The sequence below is a fragment of the Fusarium musae genome, chromosome 8 (assembly GCF_019915245.1).
Source record: "Fusarium musae strain F31 chromosome 8, whole genome shotgun sequence".
Taxonomy (NCBI): domain Eukaryota; kingdom Fungi; phylum Ascomycota; class Sordariomycetes; order Hypocreales; family Nectriaceae; genus Fusarium; species Fusarium musae.
The window spans coordinates 294,680-314,719 of record NC_058394.1 but is presented as its reverse complement, the minus strand read 5'-3'; the positions used below and the strand labels follow the sequence as shown (position 1 = coordinate 314,719).

The 20,040-nt window shown below is 49.0% G+C and overlaps 8 protein-coding genes across 8 annotated transcripts; 3 read left to right on the top strand and 5 right to left on the bottom strand.

Moving 5' to 3' along the window:
• Nucleotides 1-107: 107 nt before the first annotated feature.
• On the bottom strand, nt 108-1,160 carry J7337_010319 (uncharacterized protein; the record flags this gene model as incomplete). Its single annotated transcript, XM_044827904.1, has 1 exon — nt 108-1,160. The coding sequence occupies one exon, from the start codon at nt 1,158-1,160 to the stop codon at nt 108-110; it is 1,053 nt and encodes a 350-aa protein (XP_044676458.1).
• A 724-nt stretch (nt 1,161-1,884) lies between these two features.
• J7337_010318 (uncharacterized protein) lies at nt 1,885-2,941 on the top strand (the record flags this gene model as incomplete). The annotated part of the gene is made up of 3 exons (XM_044827903.1): nt 1,885-2,271; nt 2,319-2,415; nt 2,469-2,941. The coding sequence occupies 3 exons, from the start codon at nt 1,885-1,887 to the stop codon at nt 2,939-2,941; spliced, it is 957 nt and encodes a 318-aa protein (XP_044676457.1).
• A 334-nt stretch (nt 2,942-3,275) lies between these two features.
• On the bottom strand, nt 3,276-4,671 carry J7337_010317 (uncharacterized protein; the record flags this gene model as incomplete). Its single annotated transcript, XM_044827902.1, has 3 exons — nt 3,276-3,335; nt 3,391-4,406; nt 4,458-4,671. The coding sequence occupies 3 exons, from the start codon at nt 4,669-4,671 to the stop codon at nt 3,276-3,278; spliced, it is 1,290 nt and encodes a 429-aa protein (XP_044676456.1).
• A 633-nt stretch (nt 4,672-5,304) lies between these two features.
• On the top strand, nt 5,305-7,258 carry J7337_010316 (uncharacterized protein; the record flags this gene model as incomplete). Its single annotated transcript, XM_044827901.1, has 2 exons — nt 5,305-5,413; nt 5,472-7,258. 2 exons carry the CDS (start codon nt 5,305-5,307, stop codon nt 7,256-7,258), a joined length of 1,896 nt encoding a protein of 631 aa, XP_044676455.1.
• Nucleotides 7,259-7,474: 216 nt separating this feature from the next.
• Nucleotides 7,475-8,422, bottom strand: J7337_010315 (uncharacterized protein; the record flags this gene model as incomplete). The annotated part of the gene is made up of 2 exons (XM_044827900.1): nt 7,475-8,023; nt 8,078-8,422. 2 exons carry the CDS (start codon nt 8,420-8,422, stop codon nt 7,475-7,477), a joined length of 894 nt encoding a protein of 297 aa, XP_044676454.1.
• Nucleotides 8,423-9,278: 856 nt separating this feature from the next.
• Nucleotides 9,279-10,543, bottom strand: J7337_010314 (uncharacterized protein; the record flags this gene model as incomplete). The annotated part of the gene is made up of 3 exons (XM_044827899.1): nt 9,279-9,853; nt 9,901-10,360; nt 10,415-10,543. 3 exons carry the CDS (start codon nt 10,541-10,543, stop codon nt 9,279-9,281), a joined length of 1,164 nt encoding a protein of 387 aa, XP_044676453.1.
• Nucleotides 10,544-10,953: 410 nt separating this feature from the next.
• Nucleotides 10,954-12,874, bottom strand: J7337_010313 (uncharacterized protein; the record flags this gene model as incomplete). Its single annotated transcript, XM_044827898.1, has 2 exons — nt 10,954-11,782; nt 11,829-12,874. The coding sequence occupies 2 exons, from the start codon at nt 12,872-12,874 to the stop codon at nt 10,954-10,956; spliced, it is 1,875 nt and encodes a 624-aa protein (XP_044676452.1).
• Nucleotides 12,875-16,507: 3,633 nt separating this feature from the next.
• J7337_010312 (uncharacterized protein) lies at nt 16,508-19,506 on the top strand (the record flags this gene model as incomplete). Its single annotated transcript, XM_044827897.1, has 3 exons — nt 16,508-18,700; nt 18,750-19,367; nt 19,495-19,506. The coding sequence occupies 3 exons, from the start codon at nt 16,508-16,510 to the stop codon at nt 19,504-19,506; spliced, it is 2,823 nt and encodes a 940-aa protein (XP_044676451.1).
• Nucleotides 19,507-20,040: the final 534 nt, after the last annotated feature.

Genomic DNA, 20,040 nt, shown 5'->3' with positions numbered 1-20,040 from the left:
CTCGGATAGTTCCCGTCGATGCCGCCCCTAGTCAATTCCAAACTCTCCCAACCACCAAAACAACTAGCTAAACAGTCGACCGCGGTCAATGTTTATTCCTGCCGCATCTAAGTGGCGCAAGAGTACGAGATACCGGTGTCCCATCCCTCTTGCGTAGTTGAGGTAAGAGCCTCGTTGTGACTGGTATAACACGCACCATCGGACCGTCTATGGGAAAAGCCAGTGCATAAATCATCTATTGCACAGATCTGAGCACACTGCGTGAGACTGCCGCCCCCAGAAAAGATCAGACCATCGTTAATAACAATGTCGCACTGGAGCACCGCTGTGCCGAAGCAGAAGCCAGTCTCCGGGGGGCAGTTGTCCACCGGCGGTGCCGCTGCAGTCGTGGTTGTGGCCGCCTCGGTTGTAGTGGTCTCGGCAGTGGATGTAAAGACTGTGCTGCTGGACTCGGTGGTTTCGCCGCACGTTCCCTTGATGCCAGCTACCCAGCCACCAACATTGGAGGGAACGATTTCTTGGGTAGTGATAATGAAGCATGAATACATGTACTCATTATATGTGAAGGCTCTGCAAGAAGTGTCGGAGTTGCATTGCTGAGCACATGCGTTCATGTCAGCGACAGTGCTAGGGCTGTTCAATCCTCCAAGGAGCACGTCACATTGAATCTCCATGGTACCAAGGCATTGATCAACGTCGGAAGGGCATGATACGACAGGCCCAGGTGCAGCTGTAGTGGTGGTTGCAGCTTCGGTAGTGGTGTCTGCGTTGGACGTGCTAAAAGAGGTGAGGAAGGTCGTGAGTTTGGACTCGGTTGTGCTGATATCGGCAGAGGTGGCGCTGGAAGCAGTAGACTCCGCAATGCTTGTTTCAACGGTGGTATCGGACAGAGTGGTAGAAGACTCGACGATCGTGGCTGAGGCCGAACCGCTTGCTGAGGCAGTCTCATCAGAAGCAGTCTCTGTAGCAGACTTGGTAAGGGTCGTTTCCGTGGTCGTGCCAGCCAGAGTAGCACTAGACTCAATCACGCTGACGCTGGCGGAACCAGTGCTGCTTGCCACTGGGACGATGGAGCTCGACCGGCTTTCAGGCTTGCATTTCCCAGCAGAGGCAATGCCAGCCGCAGCAGAGAGAATCAAAAAGGAGCGAATGGCGACCATGGTTACGGTCAGAAAACAAGACGAATGGTAAAGATCGGACGTCAAAGAATTGACAGCAGTGGGATGAGAGAAAGAAAGAAATCTGGAGCCAGGAATCAACAGAGGGATTTCATCTTTATGGAGTGCTCGCTTCTCTGGTGGCGCTGTCTCCTGAGAGGAAATCATTTCTTTTTTAATCTAGAGCTGAAAATGGCTTGAGGCTATAGATGATTATAGCGACATTCGGTTACAGAATCGAATAGCGTCATTTAGCGGCACAATAGCCTATGCACTAGTGACATTTATAATCTTAACCTTGATAATTCTTCTTTTACGGATATAATGTATTCTGTATTCTCGTCCTTCACAATCTAGCTAGCCGCTTTGCTCCTGAAGTCGCGGATAATCAGCCCGTGTATTAGTGGTGGCTGCCATGTATGGAGCGCCCTCTGGATTTTGACAATCCCAAGCTGCGCCATTGATGAAGATCAATTGACCTTACTGTCGCGACAATTCCCTGGCTTCGATTATTAGCATCTATATAGCTGAAAGGCAAGATTAACTCAACAGTATATCGTTGAAAACGGTGTCATCTGTTGGGTACGTCATCTACTCGGAACCGGTGCTTACTCTATGCCCCGATGTCCGGCCCGAGAGGCTTATAAAACTGTTCCCCGCCTTGATGGAAATCCAAAATAGTAGGACATTACACCGGAGCAGTTTTCCTGACAACACGCTATCAGCCATGACGTCGGAGATATTGGAACCGCGAGACGTCACGTTTCGAAACTACACTACCGACCAAGCTTCAGACTATGCTGTGGGACGGCTCGGATACACCGATACTCTTATAGACTTTGTCCTCAACTATCACAGATCTACCAATGGTGCGACTGAATGTGTATTGGATGTCGGATGTGGGCCTGGGACAGAGACTCAGAAACTCGCGCCTCACTTCGATCTAGCTTACGGCGTTGATCCGGGGGAAAGCATGATCACAACAGCTACTAGTCTTGGTGGAAAAGCTCGCACTGGCGCCCCAATCGTATACAAGCTGAGCGCAGCAGAAGACATTGACAAGATGAATAACATTCCTCATTCGTCTATTGACATGATAACAGCTGCTACTGCAGTACGTACATTTTTCTAACCCCGCTGGCCTTCACTGACTATGTCGAGGCTCACTGGTTCGATATGCCGAAGTTCTGGGCTGCAGCAGCCAAAGTATTGAAACCGGGAGGGACTGTCGCGATATGGACTGTTTTTAGACAGCCAGGTAGGTTGGAATACTTCTCTCGCTTCTGCTACCTGCTAACCGAGAGAGTATAGGCTCATTCAACAACAACACCGAACTTCAATGCATCTTCGCCGAGTTTCTGGATGCTCTTGCCCCTTACTCAAGGGCCGGTACCCATCTCACTCAAAGTGGTTATGTCGATCTGCCGATGCCCTGGGATGATCCGGAGACTTCCAAGCTTTACGATCAGCAATCATCTGTCCGCCATGTACTCACCGCTGAAGACGGCTTCATCCCTGATGCAGGCAGTAAGGAAAGCAGCAAGAGTACCAGTGATGAACCTGTGGATCGACAAATCCAAAAGATAGAGAAATTAGTAGGAACATTTGGTTCAGTGAGTCGTTGGCAGAAAGAGAATCCCGAGCTCGTGGGGACAGAAGAAGATCCCGCTCGTGTCCTGATCAGTAAGGTTCGCAAGGTGTTGGAGGAAAGTGCAGAGCCAATTGAGTTGTCGGCTTTGGCGGCCAAGATGGCTGTTGCCTTGATTCTGGTAAAGAGAAAGTGAGCTACTGTTCATCACGTCACCCATAAGTAAAGCAATAGAAACACGAGTTCTTATGTTACCGTTGATTATCGTTGGCACATATCAATGCTCTGATCAAACACTCTCTATTATGGCTTAGGTGCCAACATCATGGCGCCTCTACATTAGTTGCTGGTCTCCCTGATAGGCCCTATGTACCCATGCCTCCCCTTCCACATCCAGTAGATACCCAGCAGCAAGGTTGAACCACCCCAAACCAGACAGGCATAGTTCATATTCTTAGCAGTGACAGGTAAGGAATAGGGCAAGCAGTAAATAACGAAAGCAATCCCCATATACGCGCTCGCGATCGCGTTTACAACAAGGCCCAGCTTTCTCCCCATTCGTATCGGCCCATAAACAACATTTCTCCGGCCTGTGAGAAGGTGAGGCAAGACCGCTGCTGTATATGCCGACGAAGACATGAGTACATAGGATCCGATGATAGCGTTGAATGCTGTCTTGCTTGCCACATAAATGCATCCCATTAAGGTGACGAGCACCGCAGAGGCCATGGTGGCATTGATTGGTGCGTCAAACTTTGTGTTGAAGTTGGAAAATACCGATGGCCATGGCGTTGCTCCGTCCCGGCTCAATGTCCACAAGGTTCGTCCACATGTGATGTAAAGACCGATGATGGTTAGGCCAATGCATGTTTGCATAAGCACGAGTAGACAAATCGTCCCATCAGCTGATCCCGTTGCTTGAAGGTAAATCTCGGCAAGGGGAAATTGACTCGCAAAGATCCTGTCGTAGCTGTGGATGGAATACATGAGAGGGATCAGATAAGAGAAGCCCGTGATGAATCCCGTAATAACCTGAAGGCCCATCGCAAGAGGCACGTTTCTTTGCGGACGGGGTATTTCCTCAGCTAGATGACTTACAGCTGCAGGACAACCAACACTGTAAGCGCCGTTCAGCATGCCGCAGAGAAATACGATGATGTTTGGGTATCCGAGGTCTGCTTGCCACTCAAGCCACACAAAGGATGAAGTCGCATGGCCACTTCCTCCGCTTCGAAGAGGTACAGCTGCAAGAACCACGATTGTGATAAGCAGGCCGATCAGAAGCCAGTAGATGCCGGACTGATTTAGAAGAGGCATTGCCTGACCAGCGAAGCAGACCGAAAAGCAGGCCAGCCATGTGGAGATGACAAAGACCACAAACACATGAACTTCTTTGACGATGTAGTCGGGATGTTTCAATGCGTAGATCTGGATGATGCTGTTGCTCCATATAGCAGCCATGCTTGCACCAGCGCAAATCCAACCAAGATAATTCCACCAGCCGGCGAAGAATCCGACGGCACGACCATATCGTTTGCCTGGAGTGACTGAGGCCCAGTAGTATACGCCTGCGCTGGAAGGCATGGCACTGGCGAGCTCGGCGAGGGATGCAGCGACGAAGAAGTAGAAGAAAGATACAACTATGAATTCGTATAGAACACCTGTAGCTAAGTCAGTTTCCGTAAGTCTAGCGTTGGTAGTATGCATCATACCTGGGGATCCGCCATTGAAGATAGCAACTTGGATTGAACCGCCGGATGCAGGCCAGACAACTCCGATGATGATGCCTAGGCCTGTGAGGGACAGGAGACCAAAGCTCACTGGTACCTCCTGCGTGTGCTCTGCGACGACGGAGCAGCCATCGTGGTTGTCTGAGGTGGCCGTGCTGTCAGGGTGTTTCTTTCCAAGAGATTTGTTCACTTCCATTTGATCGATGTTTATGATAATGACGGATTCGATCGAGCATGAGAAGCTGGGACTATAGTTATATACAGGGAGTCCACTTCCAGGTGTCTGATGGGAAACTTGAAGGCTATCCGAGACATGGCCTTATCTATCACGTTATTACGACGCCCATCTACGAGTCGGGCAGGGGTACAGCAACAGCGATAAACAGCCTCAAGATTGCAGGCAAGCATTCTGGTCTAGGTCTCTGAGATCTATGCTACCGTCTCTCTAAAACTAAATCTAGCTAGATATTACTAGTATAGGATTGGCCTTATCTATTGCCGACATATCGAATCATGCTTCCCCAGCGGAATGATGCCAAATTCCAGGTCGACGCGGGGACGTTCGCTGATGGTCGGCGGCTGATACAACAACCCCGAGGGTACATCTTAGCCGCCCCGTCTTTCCTCATTAGGCTACCAACGTCGAAGCTTAGTTGAGCTCTAGTGAGAAAGGGTAGTGAATGTAAAGAACATCTGACGTAACTGAGCTGGTATTCCTCTCTCCCCTCTCTTGCATAGCTACGCTTCCAGTACCGTATTTGGAGCGACTCTACAAGTAAACGGAACACCAAACCGACTGCTCGCTTGTCAGCAATATTACGTCCTGAAGATGTCTCTTCAAGGCTCAACGTCGACGTTTCTCGGTCTTGAGAACTGCCATGTGTTCATCACAGGCGCAGCCGGAGGGGTCGGGGGAGCTGCTGTTAAGGAATTCCTTGGTAAGTGGCTGATCAACCAGGACCATATTCATTCACTCTGGCTAATATTTGTGACCAGCCAATGGATGCCGAGTCACTTCTTTTGATAGGAACCCATTGAATGCCGAGCACCTATCAATCTCTAAGGAGCAGAAGACGAGACTGCACCACGTTTCGGGTGACCTGAGAACCGAATCATCCATTGCGCAGGCATTTGCAGAGGCCAGCAGCAAGTTTGGCCCAGTCCAGATCCTCATTGCCAATGCTGGCATTACAGACGAGAGCAGCCATCCATCGATCTGGGAAATCGACACAGAGAAATGGGACGCCGTCTATGCTGTCAATGTCCGAGGAACCTTTCTCACCATCAAACACTTCCTTCGATCAATGAAGCAAGCGCAAGAAGAATCTGGCAAGGAGCTGGAAAATGTTGCTATTGTAGTCACCGGCTCCGAAACAGGCGTCTTTGGACAGGCTGGTCACGCTGAATATGCGTCGGGCAAAGCAGGTCTCCAATATGGTCTTGTCAAAACCGTCAAGAACGAGATTGTGAAGCTCAATTCTAAAGCGCGTATAAACGCTGTTGCGCCTGGGTGGATCAACACTCCATTGATTGGAGATCGACTGGATGATCCGAAGGAGAGATGGGCTGAGGCAGAAGCGACTGTCGCCCTACGTAAGATTGCTGAGCCAAGTGACGCAGCTCGTTGCATGGCGTTTTTGGCTTCTCATAGGGCTGCAGGCCATATCACGGGCCAGTGCATATCTGTCGATGGAGGCCAGGAAGGTCGCTTGCTATGGAGAGAGACGCAGGACGAGCTTCAGGCCAACCCCGTGGGCCATTCCTTGACGCCTCGAGTGACCTTGCCAACCGTCATCAATCCACCTGAGAAACGCCGAAGGTTGAGAATTTGTCTCTCTGTTGACTTTGACGCGGTCTCGGGGCTGATTGGAACGGGCCATGTCCCAGAGAACAAACTCGCCGACTACTCAGCTGCTCACTTCGGTGGCAACGTCGGTGTTGACAGATTATTGAGGGTTTTCAGCAAGCATGGCATATCTCAGGATGTTTCTTGGTTCATTCCAGGTCACTCAATGGAAAGTTACCCCAGGCAGACACAAGCCATTGTTGCGAGCGGCGCTGAGATCGGCCTCCATGGCTACAGCCACGAGGGTGCATACTCTTTATCTGAGCAACAGGAACGAGACATACTTTTGAAGTGCATTGAACTAGCCACTTCTCTCTGCCAGGGCAAGAAGCCTTTGGGTTACCGAGCTCCCTTGTACGAGATCAGGGAGTCGACGGTTCGCCTACTGGAGGAACACGGGTTCCTCTACGACGCTAGTCTGAACTCCCATGACAGTTTGCCTTACTTTCTCCCCAAGACATTCGCGGAAGCCAGGCCAGCGATTCCAGACTACGATCAACCTGCGAGCACGTGGATGAAGCCCATAGCCTTGACTGAGCAGCCTGAGCGCGGGTCCCAAGAGGCAGAAACGTCGCTCGTAGAGATTCCAGGTAGTTGGTACACTGAAGATGCTACACCGCTATGCTTCTACCCACATACAGCCACAACCCAAGGTTATGTGAGTACAGATGTCATTGAAAAGATGTGGTTAGACCGCTTTGAATGGCTATGGGAGAATGAGAGCTTTGTTGATGAAGGCCCCGGCGCGGGATACGGATCTATCTTCCCTCTCATTCTGCATCCTGAGTGCGCTGGTAGATCTCATGTTATTGGCATGATTGACAAGTTTGTCGCGAAACTCAAGGGAAAGGCTGGTAACGCTGCTGAAGGGGAGATTACGTTTGAGTGCATGACTGATGTAGCGAAGGCTTGGAAGGGAAGGGCGCCTAGGTCATAAATGCAGTAACGTAAACTTGGAAATAAAGCCGTAATGTCGTTTTCTCTATGATTGTGCATGGCTCCCTTTTGTCACTTGGCTTGCGTTTCATCGGAGTTTTACTTGGAAGCACTGAATAGTTGAGCCTTTAATACAACTGTATCTCATTCTTTACGATTATGGCCAATTGTTTCGCAGCAAATTATACTAATAATGTATTTACTTAGCGATCCAGGATCACCACAAAGCATCACCACTCTGGTTCCAAAAGAGCTTCCCACTTTTCCCGCCGTTGAGCCTCACATTCTGTCCAGTAACTGAAGGAGACCAGTTCTCACTCGCCAGAACTAAACACATCTTGGCAATGCCCTCTACATCGACCGCCTTCCTCTGAGCAACCGTCGCCTCGGACTCGATCCACTGGAGCGTACCGGAGCTGTCCTCCGCGCACTCCGCACTGAATCTCTTGGTGTCTACTGCTCCAGGTGAAATGGAGTTGACCCTCGCTGATGGGTGGACTCGGGCAGCGTCTGGGGCTAGAGATAAAACGAGACCGAATTGTACTGCCGCTTTGCTTGCTGCGTAATCTGGGTTACCGGCGACTCCAAAGTCTCCAGCTTCTGAACCGATTATTATCAATGAAATGTTCCGTTCTTTCCTCTTCGATGGTATTGCTGATGTCGAATGCGAGCCATTTACGCCATTCGGTTTCGTATCACTCTTCTTGGCCATGATCTCTACGTGTTGAAGCCATAGCTTTGCCGTTATGAAAGTTCCTGTTGTATTCTGTTCAATTGTCAGGATCCGTCTCCAACCTTCTGAATAAACATGTCAACTTACTATATCGAGAATTCTGCGAAATTGACTTGTCGGCATCTTTGTAATAGACGAATGGTGCTTGATGAAGCTGAGATCAACAGCAGCTGCGCAGACACAAACTGTAGGAGTCGCATTGAACCGTTCTTCAACGCTCTCCCACGCAGTGGCCATGCCATCCTCATCGGTAGTGTCGACCGCTACCCAGAAGAGATTATGATGCTCCTTGACAAACTTGGACTTGTCGATTTCGAAGCCACCGACGAAACAGCCAGCGCTTAGAAAGGCTTCGACAATGACCTGGCCTATCTGTCCACCTGCGCCCGTGACAACGACCACATTGTCTTGAAGATCTAGTCCGAGATCCATTATTGATGTTCTGTGCTGAGACTTGGTGGCGGAAATGAGGGGACATGCGAGGTTAGCCAATGTGATAGGCGTTTGTTTGGCTGATGCGACTTCTTTGCCACTGACACGATCGTTTGCGTTGGTTCAAGATATGACTATTCCGCCAAGTCGGAAGAGTACTTGGCTGGACAATCACGCGCCTCTTCTTGCTGTTGTTCGTTATCTCTTGAGCTCAAAGACGGTAATTCGGATCGATTAGCTTGGCTGTCCTGGCCCGCAGACTAGCTTCGTTTTGCCCAATGAAGCAAGACTTGCAACAGGCTTTACAGGGATGGCCAACAAGCGGGGTTTGGACCGCTTACGCTACTGGAGTTGCGGGACCGCCTGAAATAGCTCAAAAGGGTAATTTTGTTGGCGATCACGCCCTACTACTTCGTACCGGTAATTTGTTGGCTCATCAGGTGGCAGCATTCTGAGCCAGAGGCTACCCGTAGCACCGACGGAGCTCGAAGGGCAGAATGGTTGGATTGAAAATGATAAATAATTGTGAGTTTGGTCTAAGGCTGTTATCGTAAAGAGCAGCTGCTTGCCCGGGCCTTGAGAAGAAAATGTTTACCCTGCATTACCCTCTCAACAGCTATTTGTTTATGATTTTATCTGCCAATTATTTCAGGAACTCAAAAGATCAAAAACATCATTTACTTTCACTTCAAGCTTTAGAGTATTTATTTAAATATTTATTCCTTTGATTTCTTTACACTGAATATACAATAAGCTGTAATGCTGTTTTTAACAATGTGTTCAAATGTCATTTCACTTCGACTCAGATGTCCAATTGCACTTGTGTTAATAGTGGCGACCAGTTGAGCATATCGAATCATAGCTCATCCTTAGTAGCCTTGTCTGATCTTCCTAGGTCCTGTAGTCCTCTCTTAACCATAGACGTTAAAATCTCATAAACGACCTGTGCAGCCGCAAAAGTCGTCTCTTCACCGGCCCCCTGGTAGATAGGCGAAACCTCTACAACATCAGCGCCAACCAGGTTCAGACCTTCAATACCTCTCAAGATATTAATAAACTCTCTGGTAGACCAACCACCTGGCTCAGGCGTGCCAGTTCCTGGCGCAAAGGCTGGATCAAGTACGTCAATATCTACTGATAGATAGACCAGATTCTCGGTGCCTAGAATCTTCATTATGCCATCGATTATGCCTTGAGTACCAATTTTGTCGATATCATCAGCGGAGAATCTGATCCAATTCTGCGCAGTATCGTCTTCGTTGTCTTGTATGCCCGTGAGCCGTGTTCGCAAGCCAGCGTGGACCGAAGGATGGGATGATGAGTTGGACAGAAGCCCTTCCTGGTTGGCTAGCCAGAACATGGATCCATGGTTGAATGGTGTTGTTCCCCAGTAAGAGGGATATGCGTGAGGATTCCAAGTGTCCAGGTGGGCTGTATGCGTCAGCAAGAAACATACATGTTGAGGCCTGCTCACATACCATCGAAATGAAGGACTTGGATCTCACGATCTCCATAGACCTTCTTCAATGCCCTAAGGGCCGGCAAAGTCAAGCTGTGATCGCCACCGAGCGTGAAGAGCTTGGGCTTCGAAGATATAGATGACACAGTTCTACGCATTCCCAATTGCTCCAGCGCCAGCGTCATCTGCTTCTGGGCAATATCGTTATCGATAGGTGTTATGGGGATATCTCCGCAGTCCACGATCTTAGCCCAGTTTTGATATGGATTGATGTCTGCTCGGGGATTGTAGCCGCGAAGGGAGTGCTGGCGCCCTGAGGCATGTCGAATGCTGCGTGGACCGAATCGTGCGCCAGGACGATACGTCACAGCGGTGTCGAATGGAGCGCCTATAATGGCAATGTCGTAAGGCTCTGTTGGCTCTGTCAAGCATTTAACGTGATTCAGGTGCGCGAAAGTGCCAATACCACCGAATGCCCACTGCCTGATCGTCAGTCATGATCTTTTGAGCGATTATAAGATGGGAGCCTTCACGTCGAAACCCCATTTTGCCTCAAGCTCAGCCAACTCTTCAGCAGTCCATTTCTTATCGTTGTGATGGTGGTTGCACCCAAGGGTCAGCCCGGCGAGGGGGAGAATTGGGAGCACGTGGTTGATTCTCATTATCGTTGAGTAATTTCGCTTACTTAGGCCTCTTCTATTTTACTTGTATCAACGAGAGCCTTATTTATGGTCATGGGCGAGCATTTCCTCTGCCGAACGTCGAAATAACCGGCCGGCTTGATAAGCATGTGAGTTGTGACTGGGCGACTCGTATAGCGGAGCGTAACGACTTACTAAAAGAGGATATTCCAGGCTAGTCGCCTTCTGCACTGGGGTAGGTGGGTAGTGCACTTCGTACCTCCATTCCAGAGACGATCTTTGGCATGACATTCACGTTGCTTCCTTATGTCACATTTTGTACCTGTTACAGTTAGAATAAGCGATCGAGACATCTCTGAATTGAGGCATTTCGCATTTCCCAAATGATGGCTGACAATACTGTTCATCTTTTGCATAGGAACCAATGCCGATCATGCCATAAAAGTCTCCCAATTGTTCTGCATCATCACATCCATCCAGTACGCAGGTCGTCCCGAACTCCCATGCCGATTATCTGTCTCTGCCCAAGTAGCTTCAACAATGTCAATACACCGCTGGATTGGGTTTTTTGGTAGAGAATGCAACAGAAGCTGTAGTCGACCCCTCAGAAAACCCCGCGCCCGGTGAACTTCAGCCGCCACTAGAGCCAACGAGTTTCCCAAACCCGCCATGCTCTGCGGAGAAGCTGACACTTCAACAACCGGAATTGTAAGCGCACTGCAGACAGCAACGATCAAAAATGGATGAAAGTCCTTGGTCCCAGACTCAGCCGGTATTGAGCGGAGGATCTCGACGGCCTTGAGCGTGAACTGTCTCAGTCTCTCCTCCGCTTCATGCGCGGATATTTCGGTGACTTCCCCCCCAGCATGTGAGTTCTGGAGGTTCATCCTCGATACTAGGGTGTCGGGAAAGACGTGATATAGCTGAATAAGGCCAACAAAGCGATATACTTCTGCAAGTGCCGTGAGATGCCAAGTCGGTGTCTGTGAGTCGCCCGTTTGCACTATCGCCGACTCTAACGGAACTTGCAGGTTGGTGAGAAATACTTCCAATTCCGCTGCTTCGTCAACTTCGCGATTGGCCTCTAGAATGCTCTCCCGTGTGAGGAATTGCTTGGACATGGCGCGACGACGATTTCTTCGGACCAAACGACCAACCCTTGCCAGAGTTGTGTGGATCTCGTGCGCGACTCCGGTTACAGGATGAGGTATCTGGACCACAGGGAATATCGATCCAGGTTCTGGGTCTTTGTCTGCCGGTCTGACCAAGTTAGAAAGCATTCAGCCGTGATGTCTCGTGAACTTACAATAGTGGTAAATGCGGCGAGTCGAAAACCTCATCCTCATCGCCATCGACCACAAAGGCTAGAAACATTTCCCAACACGCCAAAGTGTTCTCAAAAAATGCTTGGCTATGACCCGTTGGCGACATGCGACCCGAAGTCTTGAGACTCTGTACATGTTTCTTGAGGCGGGGGAAATACTCTGAACCAGTATCGTTGACATTGAACCAACTAGCTGTTCCGCCGATCATGAATAAAGCAATGAGCGCCTGCTCATGAATTTCAGAGTCGTCGAGGTCGTTCAGAAGATGGATAGCCTTTTGTCGGAAATATAGTCCGGTACGTAGCAACTGAGGATAGACGTTGGAGAGGAAGGACGCAGCCATGCTCTGCAGTGTACAGTATATGAGCTCAGAGGATGCCCATGCGCGAGAGACCGTTGATCGGAATGGGTTCATCTCACTGTCGTACAAGGCGAGAATAGCCGCAGTGTCTTTGAAGTAGTACTCGACAAGAATGGTACTGTAATCGTTGAAGGGTCGATCGACAACTGTTGAAGTGTAAGGTTGAGGCGTCTCTACAACCTGAGCTGGTTGAGATGAAACGGTTTGCGGTCGGTTCGTATCAATTGGTAGAGATGCTATGGGTGATGTTGGGATATCACACTCTTGGTGTAATGCTTCTTTTGGGCTCAATCCTGCCGACTCGGCTGTTGCGCCGAAATCGTCTGCCATTTGTAGAAGTTCTGGCGTCTGGATTGTTGTCGTGCTAGCGTTCGGTATGAGGCCAAATGACATGAGCTCGGGCAGCATGCCTCCAAACGCTTCGTCGATCCAGTCATCACCACCGTGGCTGGCATAACTTCCCTCGATGGCAGGAGAGCCAAATATTGATGGCAATGAAGAGAAGCCTGAACCCGAGAGAGTGGCTTCCGGCTGATCTGGAATAGCAGAGTGACTAGTCGCCGAGGAGTGCTTCGTATGTGTTGTTCGCTTTTGGATTCTGTTATCGGGACGTGCTTGGTGCTTCTGTGACCATCTCAGACGGATGATGGGCCCAGAGCAGTTCATACCGAGGCGAGTACATCTTCCGCAAGATGGCCAAGTCTCATCGCATTTCAGCTGTCACGATGAATCCTGTCAGCGCGCTTCTGTATGGTCGCAAATGGTATGGTGAGGGTATTTACCCGTTGAGACTTGCATGCAGCGCACCCACTGCGTGACCGAGCCCCGCTGGACATTCTGAGCGCACTAGATACGTCAATAGGGTTGTCAAGTTTTTGCTATGTTGGTTGATACTGCTGTATCATAGGCAAGGAATGGTCATCATACGAGAGTATGTAGGAGCATGGTCAGAGCTGGGTTTGTGGGGAAGGAAGAGCTAAATACGTCCGGATTCGGAGCGACAGTGGTGCCTGACTCAAGCCATTTAGCGTGCCCACACTTACGCTCCAGTATCCCATTCGCCCTAGCCCACGCTATCTGGTAATCAAGACAGTACCTTATCTAGCTATCAGGACGAGATAGCAAGCAGCGGGACCGATTCAGCAGAAAACATATCATTAAAACTCTATAATCAAATAAAAAACCTTCTACCCTAAAGTTACTCTTACATTGTCTGGATTGTTTCTCTCCCAAGCTTCTGCCAACACGCGTCCGTAACCAGCCCTATATGCCACATTATTATCGCCGCGCTGAACCCATAGAACGTTATAGAACTGGTACTCCTTATCATCCTTATACTCTACAAGTTTTAGATGCTTCTTGTAATGTTCTTGAGCACGGACCACATGGGTTCTGTCGAAGTCTTCTTGATCATCACTAATAAATCATCGCCCAGCAGAAATATATGCAGCGTTGAAATGCATCCCATTCGCATCCCTATGCTTGAATGGCCACAACCCCTTCCCGCTGGTCGCATACGTACTTTTCTGCAACAATTTCTCCTCAAAGCAGGTACGCAAATATCTTCCATTTGCACTGCCTTTCGATATTGCAGTGAGTTCGATAGGATCTTCCGGATTACACTTGAAATCCCCTGCAATACGGAGACCTGCAACTTTCCCCTTTGAATTTTGTAGGACCACTACGTTGGGCATTTCGTGCAGGTATGTTTTAGTTAGGACCGGGTTCCCGGAAGCTTTCAAAGAGGCTGACATATTTCCTGGTATATTTCGAAATCGCATTTTGCGAATCTCTAAAGTGGCTGCGGGAAGAAAGAAGACTCGAGACACCTGAGCCGAAGTCAGGTTAGAGGTCAATACAGGTAGTTCGGGAGTTTCTTCCGGTAGTTCCCAGGCGACGGAGTCTTGCAGTTTCCAGGCCTCGGTAGTTTCTCTGTTGTGCCTAGTTTGGTCGATGTTCGGTGCTAGTTGCAAGCTCCGCGGGTCAACAAAACACTGCCAGCCGCACCACGCCCAGGAGGGAAGCGAAGGTCTTCGGGCTGAGTGTCCGCTCTTGTAGCAACTGCTTTTCAACGGCTGCCAGAGAAGTGCATAGTCCAGGTAAAGTCTAGGAAGCCCGAATGGAAAGCCCCCTGGGAACGCGGGAGCCAGGCGACTTAAGATTCCCTGGCATGCTGAGAGACCATCTTCCGCATATGATAACTCCCGTCCGTTATAGGGGCAGACCAAGTCCACATACATCCCAAAGTCAGGTGAAGTCGGCACTAGAAATTGCCTCATTGTTGCCAAGTCCAATAACATCTTAGCCTGTGTACGATCGCCCTCTTCCGGCCGAAGAACTTGTGAGTCCCAAAGTGCGCACTCGCATTGCCAGAATATCCGAGTATCCAGGAAGAAGACAACCCGTCTGCTTAGAATGTATTCCTGGTTTGTCCAGGCTCTTTTCCCCCACTTGGATAACGAAACTTCCTCATAGTAATACCTGATGCGATCTTCTCTATTAGTGTTGTAAGCTCCAGCAGCATTCCTGTAATAAGTAACTGGATAAATAGTCCGGGTAGTCCGGGCCGGCATGAATTTCGGACTATAAATAGTCTGTTAAGGTCTAGAGAGCATTCCATAGTCTGCTGCGGCTATTATTGTCAGGTAGGCACCAGAATAGACGCGGTCCATTGATGCAAACTCTAGTGCCTTTTCAGGATCATCTTGGATAATACAGAATCTATCCACCCACAAATACCTTTGACCAATCGCGCTCGTCAACTCCATGGCATCCAGGATGACTTTTGGTATCTTCGGCCTCTGTTGGTCCAGTGCGTTGGCTGAAGTCAGCAAGTCGATGTTGGTACGGAGCAGCTGCAACTCAGCCCCGCTGACCATCTCGCTTGTCTTGTTGCGCCAAGTGTAACTGAGAGCGAGGTAGTCGGCTGAACTGCTTCCTCGTACTAAGCATCGGTCTTTGACGTCAATCAACCAGAAAGTTTTCTGTTTGTTGCTTTGGGGCGAACATGGCTTGTAACAGGTACCAATGTGTCGAGTGTCGCAGGTTGAGAGCCAATCTTTGATAGACTGGATGACAGTTGGGTCTTCATAAAGTTCATCAGGGCTAAAATGGTGTTCCATCGTAATATGCCACGGCCTCTGATCATGAGAGATAAATATTATATGAGTTGAAAGCTGGTGGTGTTGAAGTAATCGCAGGGCCTAAATATTTTCAAGGAAGGCAACACATACATATAGCCTCTCAGTTATTAGGCATTAATGCGGCAAGGATTTCATCTTCAATAAGATATCAGAATTATGGCTGTGAAAGAGGCTTGAGAAAGGCGCTACAGTCTTGCGTTGCTGTGTGCAGCAACGATAGTAATCACAGCCTGGCCAAGCAGGGCTGCAATCCAACAGTGCCCCATTTGGTCATTTAAAACATAATAAATATCTTCAAGTATATCTCGATATTATGCCAGTAGGTCAAAATATAAACACAATTACTCTAGGTAAGATATGACTTAGTTACAGAGAACTCCAATATGGTAAGAGAGGTTAGAAATGACTGTAGAAATTGATGACACAATAAAGATTACACTTTATTATAATCTTTATATATATCAGCACAGATAACTTGGACCTCAAGCGCCAGCCTTATGTTTAAGGCTCTAACCCTCCAAGCCACTTACAGGGGTACCGGTGCAGGCCTATCAGGTCTCTCGCACATTCGTTGGGGGCCTCAAAAAACAGGTGGTGGCTGTGCCTCTAAGACATGCAGATTCCCTGTCCCATCTTGCCCCGCCTTCTTCGTCTGACATCTCTTGCTTCGCTTTGCATTTTGCACCAGACCCTACGATTTCATAACCTCTACATCCTCTGACAACGTGCGCGAAAGACCTCTACCTGCTCATACCGTTAGAGGGCGTTCAGGAGCAATAGGCCTACACGTTCTCAGTGCTCACTCCACCCCGAAATCATGGCTTATCAGCCTCAGAAACGTCGCCTGACCCTGAGGAGTGAGGTAGACCATAGAGATCACAAGTCGCAGAGAAGATGCACCGCTTCCTATGAACGATATACAATCGCTTGGATCTGTGCACTGCCAAAGGAAATGACCGCAGCTCGAGCTGTGTTGGACGATGTCCATGAACCCTTACACAGGCAGAAGAACGACACCAATTCGTATATACTTGGCAACATAGGGTGCCACAATATCGCTATTGCGTGTTTGCCAACCAATGAGTATGGAACGAATAATGCGGTAAACGTCTTGACCAATCTTACCCGCACCTTCACATCCATTTATCTTAGCCTCATGGTTGGGATTGGCGGCGGGGTCCCTGGGGAGGACTTTGACATTCGTTTAGGCGACATAGTTGTTGGTACTCGCGTGGTGCAGCACGATCTTGGGAAGATCATGGGAACTGGGCGAATCCAACATACTGCAGTCCCGAGGACTTTGGCCCATCTGATTGGCAAAGCTTTATCGTGCCTACAAGCGGAGCATCAACCGCATAGCAGCCGGATTCCCCTCATATTGGAAGAAAAGTTCAAAGCGTATCCAGCCTACGCCCGCCCAACTACAGCGGATCGTCTCTTCTCTTCAGCATACCAGCACAAATCTCGAGCACAAAGCTGCGATGAATGCAGCCCTTCGGCACTGAAACGGAGAAGCGAGCGGAATACAGCTAATCCATATATCTATTATGGTACCATCGCCTCAGGAAATCAAGTTATAAAAAGCTCAACAGTTCGCGACAAGGTCTCCCAGGAACTCAATGCCATTTGTTTCGAGATGGAAGCGGCTGGCCTTAACGATATATGCCCCTGTCTGTCAGTACGGGGAATCTGTGATTATTCTGACTCTCATAAGAGCAAGGAATGGCAAGAATATGCTGCCGCCACCGCTGCCGCATTTGCAAGAGAATTCCTGGAAAAGCTCCCTCCTACAGAAGAAATCTCTGCAAGCACACCGGAGAGTGTCCAAGAACAGGACGATTGGCTTCAGAACGAAAAGTACAGCAAGATTTTGCGCGATCTGCGCGAGACTGATCCTCGTGATGACAAAAGCCGTATCGAAGATACGAAAGGTGGACTGCTGGAAGATGCGTACCGCTGGATTCTTGAGAACGACAAATTTAAAGAATGGTATAATGCTTCCCAGAGTGAGCTTCTTTGGATCAAAGGCGACCCTGGCAAGGGTAAAACAATGTTGCTATGTGGGCTCATCAATGAATTTGAGAAAGAGCATTGTCTCTTGTCCTACTTCTTTTGTCAAGCCACTGAAGCACGATTGAGTAACGCGACAGCCGTGCTCCGTGGTCTGATCTACTTGCTTCTTGTTAAATGTCCTCCGCTTATCTCTTACATCGAGGAGAAGCATGATCATGCGGGCAAGCAGCTCTTTGAGGATGGTAATGCATGGCAAGCTCTCTCCAAGATCTTCAAGGCAATGATCGAGGACCCACTACTAGATGGCGTTCTCCTGATTGTTGATGCTCTTGACGAGTGTACAACAGACCAAGAGAAGCTTCTTGACTTGATAATCAGGTCTAGTAATGTCAAGTGGATCGTGACTAGCCGTAACTGGCTGGAAATCGAACAGATGCTAGATCGTTCCACTCAGAAAGTCAGACTTCAGCTTGAATTGAATCAAGACTCAGTTTCCAAGGCCGTCGAGACATTCATCGATTGGAAGGTGGAGGAGTTGGCTAGAAACAAGCAATACGACGCAAAGCTCAGAAGCGACGTCAAGAGCTATTTAGCTGACAATGCTGATGGAACGTTCCTATGGGTCGCTTTGGTTTGTCAAGGGCTCTCAGACAATAAGGTGCTGCGTAAACGTCACACCCGCCTCAGGCTAGAAGAATTTCCGAAGGGACTTGACTCGCTGTATGGAAGAATGATGGAATATATCTCTTCTCTACAGGATGCAGAGATATGCAGAGAGATACTGGCTCTTGCTTCTGTTGTGCGTCGACCGGTTAACTTAACTGAGTTGAAAACTCTTTTGGGGTCACAGTATGAGGATGATGATGGTGACCTGGCAGAAGTCATTGGTTGCTGCGGTTCTTTCTTGACACTCCGGGAAGATACTATCTACTTCCTGCATCAGTCGGCCAAAGACTTCTTGATAAAAAGGGCGTTAGACCAGATTTCACCGTCAGGTCTTGCATATCAACATAGGCTTATCTTCGAGAGGTCGTTGCAGGCACTTTCTGAGACTCTGAGACGTGACATCTGCCAACTCGGCCATCCGGGGTTTAAGATCGATGACGTGTCAACCGATATGCTCAAGCCGCTGGATCTCATTCGATACTCCTGCGTTTATTGGGTAGATCATCTTTGCAACGCTGAAACCTCCAGGCTCAGTGATACTCTGAGAAACGGTGGCGATATTCACGTATTTATCCAAGAGAAGTATTTATACTGGCTGGAATCTCTCGGTCTCTTAAGTAACACCGTAGAGGGAGTCAAGGCCATGTACAAGCTCGAGGAACTGGCTACTGTAAGTTGTTCAGGGCATATTTTGGAAGCAATCTAACAATCATACCTAGAGATTCACCGCACCATTCCCAGTGACGATACTGCTTCGAGATGCGCGCCGTTTTATGCTCACCCATAGGAGATCGATCGAGATCGCCCCATTGCAAGCTTATGCCTCAGCACTAGTCTTTAGTCCAGAGTCTAGCTTCATTCGTGAGCTATTCAAAGATGAAGAGCCGAACTGGATGGTACTGAAGCCAAAAATGGACAAGAACTGGGACAATTGCATACAAACCCTTGAGGGCCATGGCCGTGGAGAAGTATCGGTGGCCGTCTCACCAGACGGTCGGCTTATTGCATCGGTTGGACGCGATCGGACAGTTAAAATATGGGATATAGCAACAGGCGTATGTCGACATACTCTAGAGGGTCATGAGGGCCCTATCTTTTCTGTCGCCTTCCTGCCAGATGGAAAACGTCTCGCATCGACCCTATACACTATTAAGATATGGGACACAAAAACAGGATTATGTCTACAAACGCTAGAGGGTCACGACAGATTCGTGGCTTCAGTGGCTTCCTCTCCAGATGGTCAATATCTTGCATCGGGATCTTCTGATCAGACAATTAAGATCTGGAGTTCAAAAACAGGAAAATGTCTGAAGACTTTTAAAGGCCACACTGGAGCGGTTCACTCAATAGCCTTCTCGCCAAACAACGGCCGTCTTGTGTCAGGGTCGGCTGATAGTACTGTTAAGATCTGGGACATGAAATCATTCTCATGCCTACAGACACTACAGGGTCACGATGGTACAGTATGTTCAGTAGCCTTCGCGCCAGATAGTAAACGCCTTGCTTCAGTCTCGCAGTATGATGGGATCAAAATCTGGGACGCGGCGACAGGCTCTGGTCTTCCGATATTGGAAATCTCCTTAGATTTAGGGCGGGCGATAGCTTTCTCAGCAGATTGCGAATATCTCGCTTGTGGGACGTCCGAGGCCGTGATACAGCTCTTCGATGCAGGAACCGGCACAATGCTACAGACAATGAAGGGCCCTGAAGGGTCAGTAACCTCCGTTGCCTTCACGGCTGATGGGCAGCATCTCATATCGGGCTCAGAGGATGGTTCAGTCAAAATCTGGGCTGTATCAATTGACAAATGCCCGCCAATAGTTACAGATCATGATGGGAGCGTGACCACTATCGCTATTTCGGCAGCTGGCTCGCGAGTCGCATCAGCATCAATCGATACTACTGTCAAAGTCTGGGATACTGAAACAGGAACATGCCTACAAACACTTCGAGGCCATCGCAGTGTAATAGACTCGGTGACCTTTTCAGGAGACGGCAAGTGCTTAGTTT